General features: G+C 45.0%; 1 protein-coding gene and 1 long non-coding RNA gene across 2 annotated transcripts; one reads left to right on the top strand and one right to left on the bottom strand.

Annotated features, from left to right (window-relative positions):
* The first annotated feature begins 26 nt into the window (after positions 1–26).
* Positions 27–7,353, top strand: LOC115187946 (2-iminobutanoate/2-iminopropanoate deaminase-like). Its single transcript, XM_029747029.1, has 6 exons — positions 27–199; positions 1,473–1,578; positions 2,463–2,517; positions 2,606–2,674; positions 6,357–6,412; positions 7,078–7,353. The coding sequence occupies exons 1-6, from the start codon at positions 135–137 to the stop codon at positions 7,135–7,137; spliced, it is 411 nt and encodes a 136-aa protein (XP_029602889.1). The 5' UTR covers positions 27–134; the 3' UTR covers positions 7,138–7,353.
* On the bottom strand, positions 7,338–8,897 carry LOC115187947 (uncharacterized). Its single transcript, XR_003876173.1, has 2 exons — positions 7,714–8,897; positions 7,338–7,606 (listed from the first exon to the last, which is right to left on the bottom strand). It is a non-coding gene; the product is annotated as an uncharacterized LOC115187947 (long non-coding RNA).
* Positions 8,898–9,393: the final 496 nt, after the last annotated feature.

Here is a 9,393-nt window from a genome sequence, read left to right on the forward strand (position 1 = left end):
GTCTAGTTGAGAGTTTACGGTAGTAGAGGCGCTGTACCAGCTGATCTGTCATTTCACAGTTCCACCGGGCTACAGAGCAGTTACTTCTGTTGTTCTCACTGAATACATTTTCTTGTTGTTGTCAAACTCTAATCATGTCTTCGATCATCAGGAAGATAATTAACACCAGTAAAGCGCCAGCAGCTATCGGGCCGTACAGGTAGGTGGTCTGTGCAGCTTTTAGCACACTGTTCATCTACACGTGTTGAACTACTTTTTATCAAATCAAATCAAATCGATCGCAATACACATATTTATCAGATGTTATTGTGGTTGTAGCGAAATGCTTTGTGTTCCCAGCTTCAACAGCGCAGTTGTATCTAACAGTGTAGGAACGCGATGTAAAATAATGGAATATAGAAATATTAGGACGAGCAATGTCGGAGTAAGGAGTATTTATGTGTGTGTATATATATACTAGGAATAGTATATTATTGTTTGCATTCATTCAGTAAGCAACTGTTTTGAACATTGTCCGTGTGTCTGCACAGGGTACAATGAATCATAAATGTATTGGCATTTATGTTCTGTCTGTGAAGGGACATTCTCGGTCTGTTACGGTAGGGGAGGTGTCACTCCTTTTACCCAATAATCGTGGGAGGTGGAGCTGTGGCGCTACTGTAAACTGGAGAGACAGCTTTTAGTTTTATTTCAGGTTAAAGTGCTTTTTAAACTGAAGGCATGTGACTGGCAGAGTTGGCACGGAGGGCATGTGTTGGAATGGAGTATTATGTCGACTGGCAGTGTCGCTGCGCACTCTACGTTCCCTTAAAAGTGTATTGTATTACACACTATATTATATTACATCACATTCAGAAATAAATAGTCCCCAGTATGGTTGCTCAGGTTTGGTTTTTTCCCCCAAAAAATATTTCACCTTTATTTAACCAGGTAGGCTAGTTGAGAACAAGTTCTCATTTACAACTGCGACCTGGCCAAGATAAATCAAAGCAGTTCGACAACATACAACAACACAGAGTTACACATGGAGTAAAACAACATACAGTCAATAATACAGTAGAACAATAAGTCTATATACAATGTGAGCAAATGAGGTGAGATAAGGGAGGTAAAGGCAATAAATAGGCCATGGTGGCAAAGTAAATACAATATAGCAATTAAACACTGGAATGGTAGAATATAGCATTATGGAATGTAGTTTAACCAGTAGGTGGCAGTAAAGTATCAATTTAGATTTCCTGGAAAGTCAAACTACAGTGTTAATTGTGTTCTGGATGGAAAAGACTGAGGAAATTATATGGTTTGCTTCATTTAGGTAGTAGTAGTAGTAGTAGTAGTAGTAGTAGTAGTAGTAGTAGTAGTATCTATAATATCTTGAATGTGACAGAGATAACATTTCACCTGCCCCATGTTGTTACATGTCTTATCAGCTGTCCAGTCCTGTGTTCATATTCGTTGTTCTGTCGGTCCAGCCAGGCGGTGGTGGTGGACAGGACCATGTACGTGTCAGGCCAGCTGGGGATGGACCCTGCCTCTGGTCAGCTGGTGGAAGGAGGGGTCCAGGCTCAGACCAAACAGGTGAGGTGAAGCTTAGAACCCCCTCTCCTCCTCCTCTTCCTCCTCTTCCTCAGTTACAACCACAAGACATAGAACAGGGATGTAGCAGATGGGGGGGGGGGGGGGGGGGGTCTGTGAAACTCACTCCTGGGTCAGATGCTTCAGGAGGTCGGTCATCAGTGGTGAGACTGGGCGAGATGCTTCAGGAGGTCGGTCATCAGTGGTGAGACTGGATGAGATGCTTCAGGAGGTCGGTCATCAGTGGTGAGACTGGGTGAGATGCTTCAGGAGGTCATCAGTGGTGAGACTGGGTGAGATGCTTCAGGAGGTCATCAGTGGTGAGACTGGGTGAGATGCTTCAGGAGGTTGTGTGTGTTTGCGAGGCAGATGTCCTGGGTTCGAGCCTCGGTATCAGCAGAATCAGGAGGAAGCGGTACTCAATAAGCGAGCAGAGCGACATCTTTTACACTCGTTCAATATCAAAGTTAATTGAAAATGTAGGAATAAGATTTACCCCTAAACAATCTCTTCTCTATCACGGGGCGGCAGCAGGTAGCCTAGTGATTAGACCGTTGGGCTAGTAACCGAAAGGTTGCTGGATCAAATCCCCGAGCTGACAAGGTAAAAATCAGTTGTTCTGCCGCTGAACAAGGCAGTTAACCCGCTGTTCCCCGGGCCCTGAACAAGGCAGTTAACCCGCTGTTCCCCGGGCCCTGAACAAGGCAGTTAACCCGCTGTTCCCCGGGCCCTGAACAAGGCAGTTAACCCACTGTTCCCCGGGCCCTGAACAAGGCAGTTAACCCACTGTTCCCCGGGCCCCGTGGATGGCGATTATAGCAGTTAAATGCGGAAGACACATTTCAGTTGAATGCAATTCCCTTTCCCTCTATTTCTATCCCATACAGGCTCTGGTGAACATGGGGGAGATCCTGAAAGAAGCAGGGTGTGGATATGACAGTGGTAAGTTTTATGTTATTTTGTAAAAACTAGTATCATGTTGTTTGTAAACTGTAAAACCATTAATTTCCAGATTTTTATTTTCCCACAGTCGTGAAAACCACGGTTCTTTTGGCTGACATGAATGACTTCGTCAGTGTAAATGATGTCTATAAAACATGTAAGTTTCTCTGTTGGGGTCCTTCTTGTTTAATTCTCTGAATATTCATGTTGTTGGGGTCCTTCTTGTTTAATTCTCTGAATATTCATGTTGTTGGGATCCTTCTTGTTGAATCCTCTGAATATTCATATTGTTGGGATCCTCCTTGTTTTGTTAAGCTGATATTTATTAGTCTTCTGTAGGTTCTGACACTTCACATAGTGTCCACAAGGTGTCACTGTTTCCCAAGAGACTGAGTATGGTATGGAAGGAAGGCGGATGATCATTTTTGTGTATGTGGCACTTCCCTTGAGTAGGTTTGAGCAATGCCATGACAGTGACTAGAGTTAAAAGTAGAGTTACCTACCATCATACAGATTCAGTCAGCATCTACAACTCACTAACCTGATTGGCAACGTAAGACGAGTCCCCTACAACTTGGACTGCATGTAGGCTAGGATGAGAGAAAGGCCTTTATTACTATAGTTACAACTGAATACTATGGGATACTGTCAGCATCACTCCCAGAGTACATACCTTGTTATTCTACCATTTTAATGGCAGTGAGGGCTAGGAGACCCCTGCTGAAGAGATGATGTGACAACTCTGCTTTAGACCCTCCTCCACTAGGGCCCCTACACCAGTAGACCCTCCTCCACTAGGGCCCCCTACACCAGTAGACCCTCCTCCACTAGGGCCCCTACACCAGTAGACCCTCCTCTGATAGGGCCCCTACACCAGTAGACCCTCCTCTGATAGGCCCCCTACACCAGTAGACCCTCCTCCACTAGGGCCCCTACACCAGTAGACCCTCCTCTGATAGGCCCCCTACACCAGTAGACCCTCCTCTGATAGGCCCCCTACACCAGTAGACCCTCCTCTGATAGGCCCCCTACACCAGTAGACCCTCCTCTGATAGGCCCCCTACACCAGTAGACCCTCCTCCACTAGGGCCCATACACCAGTAGACCCTCCTCTGATAGGCCCCCTACACCAGTAGACCCTCCTCTGATAGGGCCCCTACACCAGTAGACCCTCCTCCACTAGGGCCCCTACACCAGTAGACCCTCCTCTGATAGGCCCCCTACACCAGTAGACCCTCCTCTGATAGGGCCCCTACACCAGTAGACCCTCCTCTGATAGGGCCCCTACACCAGTAGACCCTCCTCTGATAGGCCCCCTACACCAGTAGACCCTCCTCTGATAGGCCCCCTACACCAGTAGACCCTCCTCTGATAGGCCCCCTACACCAGTAGACCCTCCTCTGATAGGCCCCCTACACCAGTAGACCCTCCTCTGATAGGCCCCCTACACCAGTAGACCCTCCTCTGATAGGCCCCCTACACCAATAGACCCTCCTCTGATAGGCCCCCTACACCAGTAGACCCTCCTCTGATAGGCCCCCTACACCAGTAGACCCTCCTCTGATAGGCCCCCTACACCAGTAGACCCTCCTCTGATAGGCCCCCTACACCAGTAGACCCTCCTCTGATAGGCCCCCTACACCAGTAGACCCTCCTCTGATAGGCCCCCTACACCAGTAGACCCTCCTCTGATAGGGCACCTACACCAGTAGACCCTCCTCTGATAGGCCCCCTACACCAGTAGACCCTCCTCTGATAGGCCCCCTACACCAGTAGACCCTCCTCTGATAGGCCCCCTACACCATTCTCTGTAGAGAGATCTAACTCTCCCTGTCATCTGTGTTTACTGTAGAGAGGTCTAACTCTCCTGTCATCTGTGTTTACTGTAGAGAGATCTAACTCTCCTATCATCTGTGTTTACTGTAGAGAGGTCTAACTCTCCCTATCATCTGTGTTTACTGTAGAGAGGTCTAACTCTCCTATCATCTGTGTTTACCGTAGAGAGGTCTAACTCTCCCTATCATCTGTGTTTACCGTAGAGAGGTCTAACTCTCCCTATCATCTGTGTTTACTGTAGAGAGGTCTAACTCTCCCTATCATCTGTGTTTACTGTAGAGAGATCTAACTCTCCTATCATCTGTGTTTACTGTAGAGAGGTCTAACTCTCCTATCATCTGTGTTTACTGTAGAGAGGTCTGACTCTCCTATCATCTGTGTTTACCGTAGAGAGGTCTAACTCTCCTATCATCTGTGTTTACTGTAGAGAGGTCTAACTCTCCTATCATCTGTGTTTACCGTAGAGAGGTCTAACTCTCCCTACCATCTGTGTTTACTGTAGAGAGGTCTAACTCTCCTATCCATCTGTGTTTACTGTAGCCATATTGTCTGTACTGCATGTAGATGATGTGTAAATGACTCTGTCTATATTCTGTCTGTATATATTGCCTATTTCTGGCAGCACCACTTCACCAAGTCATTCCAGGTACAGGGCCTTCAGACAGTATTCAGTCCACATCCCTTGACTTTTTCCACATTGTGTTGTTTTACAGCCTAATTTTAAGATGGATTACATTTCATTCTGTCACTGGCCTACACACAACACCCCATAATGTGAAATTGGAATTATCTTATTTGAAATTTTTACAAATGAATTCAAAATGGAAAAAACGAAAATGTTTTGAGCCAATAAGTATCAACTCTCTGTATGCTTGTAATCGTTAAGGACTGGGGAGTTTTTCAGCATCACGAAATAAACAGAATGGAGCGAAGCACAGAACAACATCCTGGAGGAGATCCTGGATCAGTCTGCTTTCCACCAGACACTGAGACATGAAGCACAGAACAACATCCTGGAGGAGCACCTGGATCAGTCTGCTTTCCACCAGACACTGGGACATGAAGCACAGAACAACATCCTAGAATAAGACCTGGTTCAGTCTGCTTTCCACCAGACACTGGGACATGAAGCACAGAACAACATCCTGGAGGAGCACCTGGATCAGTCTGCTTTCCACCAGACACTGGGACATGAAGCACAGAACAACATCCTAGAATAAGACCTGGATCAGTCTGCTTTCCACCAGACACTGGGAGATGAATTCACCTTTCAGCAGGACAATAACCTAAAACACAAGGCCAAATCTACACTGGAGTTACTTACCAAGAAGACAGGGAATGTTCCTGAGTGGCCGAGTTACAGTTTTGACTTAAATCTGCTTGAAAATCTATGGTAAGACCTGAAAATGGCTGTCTAGCAATGATCAACAACCAATTTGACAGAGCTTGAATCATTCTGAAAAGAATAATGGTTAAATATTGTACAATCCAGGTGTGTAAAGCTCTTAGATTTACCCAGAAAGACTCACAGCTGTAATCGCTACCAAAGGTGATTCTAACATGTATTGACTCGGGGTATCTAATCAAGATATATTTCTCATACGTTTTTGCAAATATTTACATTTGTCTTCCACTTTGATGTTAGAGTATTTTGTGTAGATCGTTGACAAAATAAAAATTTAAATCCATTTTAATCCCACTTTTGTAACACGACAAAATGTGGGAAAAAGTCCAGAGGTGTGAATACTTTCTGAAGGACACTAAATATACTTGGTCAATAAAAGGTCATTCTGATTGTGATTCTAACACACTAAGACCCCCCCTCCCCCCCTCCCATAATGCACCTCACATTTCACACAACATCTCTGTTCTATATAAAGATCATTATACTGGATGTCCTGGGTAAACTGAATGCTGAGTTTCCATTACCCAGGTCCAACCAGGCGTTTAATTAAGTCTCGTTCCAGATGTACAGTATGTAACCGTGTTCCTGTCCTCTTTAGTCTTCAGCAGTAGCTTCCCAGCGAGGGCTGCCTACCAGGTCGCTGCTCTGCCCAGGGTGAGGATCTGACTGGTTTATCTCAGTACACTGTTTCTATGGCAATACAGAACCTAACCATGTCATGTTACTGACAACAAAGCTGAGAAGTACCTGAATAATATTTTTGTGTCTCTGTGTGACTCTCTCTCTCTGACTCTCTCTCTGACTCTCTCTCTGACTCACTCTTTGTGACTCTCTCTCTCTGACTCTCTCTCTCTGACTCTGTGACTCTCTTTCTGTCTGTGACTCTCTCTCTGTGTGACTCTCTCTGTGTGACTCTCTCTCTCTCTCTGACTCTCTCTCTGTGACTCACTCTCTCTCTGTGACTCTCTCTCACTGACTCTCTCTCTCTGTGACTCTATCTGACTCTCTCTGTGACTCTGTCTGTGACTCTCTCTCTCTCTGTCTGTGACTCTCTCTGTGACTCTCTCTCTCTGTGTGACTCTCTCTCTCTGTGTGACTCTCTCTCTCTGTGTGACTCTCTCTCTCTCTGACTCTCTCTCTGTGACTCACTCTCTCTCTGTGACTCTCTCTCACTGACTCTCTCTCTCTCTCTCTGTGACTCTATCTGACTCTCTCTGTGACTCTGTCTGTGACTCTCTGTCTGTGACTCTCTCTCTCTCTGTGACACTCTCTCTCTGACTCTCTCACTCTCACACTCTCACTCTCTCTCTCTCTCTCAGGGTGGGCTTGTAGAGATTGAAGCTGTGGCTGTCCTGGGCCCTCTGACTGAGGTCTCTTGATGTTAACCTACACGTCAGCGACAGAACAGGAAAATCAACAACTCCCATGAACCATAAAATGACGTGCCATCGTATAGAGAATCATTTCCATTGGTTAATACCGGTCCAATAAAACATCACTTCCTGGTTTTACTTGATGGTTTAAAAATAGAGTCAAAAACAAATGAATAGAATGAATGTAGCTCTTTTCCACATGATTAAAGCGCTGAGTGAGTTTATTGGTCAATACATCTGTGACATTCTGTAGCAGGTTCTACAGCATCATTCCTATTGGCTGCTGAGGTGTGACCTACGCGATGAGGTAATGGTCCAGGTACTTCCTGACTGAATGTTCCTGCCTGACAACGGTTGCTCACCATGTCATCAACTGTGCAGTCAGGCATCAGATGACTATAGATGATGTGGTCAGCTGATACCTTAACTACCTATCCAGGTATTATATGATGTGGTTAGCTGATACCTTAACTACCTATCCAGGTATTAACTACCTATCCAGGTATTATATGATGTGGTTAGCTGATACCTTAACTACCTATCCAGGTATTATATGATGTGGTTAGCTGATACCTTAACTACCTATCCAGGTATTATATGATGTGGTTAGCTGATACCTTAACTACCTATCCAGGTATTAACTACCTATCCAGGTATCAGATGATGTGGTTAGCTGATACCTTAACTACCTATCCAGGTATTAACTACCTATCCAGGTATCAGATGATATGTTAACTACCTATCCAGGTATTTGTAGATCTGGTGTGTCAGCAGCGTAGTCCGGCAGGAATCCAACCTGTGTGCTGCCATGGCATTATAGCCTGATACCCCTCTCTCTCCAGCTCCAAACCAAACCCTTCCTCTCTCTCCAGCTCCAAACCAAACCCTTCCCCTCTCTCTCTCTCTCTCTCCAGCTCCAAACCAAACCCAGTCTAGGTATTAGTAAACAAAGCTTTATTTTGACTGTACAGACAGTTAGTGCAGAATACACAAAGCTCTTATCAGAACGAATATATTACAGAAGAACAGCGACCACTGTTTCAGGGTCTGGAAAAGAAAATAAACTTTTTAATCCTATTGCCCAACACACAGTCACACACCTAGTAAAAAAATCAGTCTCTCTACAATGGCATGCAGAGCCATTCAGTTCAGCGGAGAGGTTTACAGACTGAACCCTTGAGGAAATGCCAGCTAGGTATTAAGAGTCTTCAAAGTCGTTGTTCAGGATGAACCAGACTCCTGTGGCTGTCTATCTACTACCAGGACCATTGAAGAATCTTTATTGTTTTGCATCTCAGCCAGAGGTGGTTGTAGAGGAGCTGCAGTGTGTCTATGCATTGGCTCAGTAGTATGCCTGTGTATGAAGGTAACAGATTATTCCCAGGTGAAGAAGAGGACAGGTAAAAGTGGAAACCTACAAAGTGACAGCTCTTGTAACTCCATGTTATGATAAATAACAAAAAAAAAGGTAGAAATCAAAGTTTAAATAACTTATTTTTTAACCGTTGAGCGTTTTTCACTCTGAATGGTTCATTTACCATCTACGACATTAGATTTGGTACATCATGTCCTGCTGCATCGATCAGGACTCGTCCTCAAACAGACAGACTCATCATGATTCTATATATAGTGACGTTTTGAAACAAACAAGGTGAGAAAGAGGAGAACAAACAGACTGAGTTGACAAAACATTAAGAACACCTGTTCTCTTTCCATGACAGACTGACCAGGTGAATCCAGGTGAAAGCTATGATCCCTTATTGATGTTCCACCTGTTAAATCCACTTCAAATCAGGGTAGATGAGGGGGAGGAGACGAGTTAAAGGAGGATTTTTAAGCTTTTAGACAGTTGAGACATGGATTGTGTGTGTGTGGCTTTAAGTGCCTTTTGAACGGGGTATGGTAGTCGGTGCCAGGCGCACCGGTTTGTGTCAAGAACTGCAACGCTGCTGGGTTTTTCCACGCTCAACAGTTTCCCGTGTGAATCAAGAATGTTCCACCACCCAAAGGACATCCAGCCAACTGGACACAACTGTGGGGAAGCATTGGAGTCAACATGGACAAGCATCCCTGTGGAACGCTTTCAACACCTGGTAGAGTCCCTGATGAATTGAGTCTGTTCTGAGGGGAAAAATGGATACAACTCAATGTTAGGAAGGTGTTCTTAATGTTTTGTCCACTCAGTGTAAAGTCTCTCCTCAACATTACACTGTACACTCCAGGTCTACCATTAACCGCTTAGTATTACAGATCTACCTGTTA

Source organism: Salmo trutta, unplaced genomic scaffold, assembly GCF_901001165.1.
Source record: "Salmo trutta unplaced genomic scaffold, fSalTru1.1, whole genome shotgun sequence".
NCBI classification, from domain to species: Eukaryota; Metazoa; Chordata; class Actinopteri; order Salmoniformes; family Salmonidae; genus Salmo; species Salmo trutta.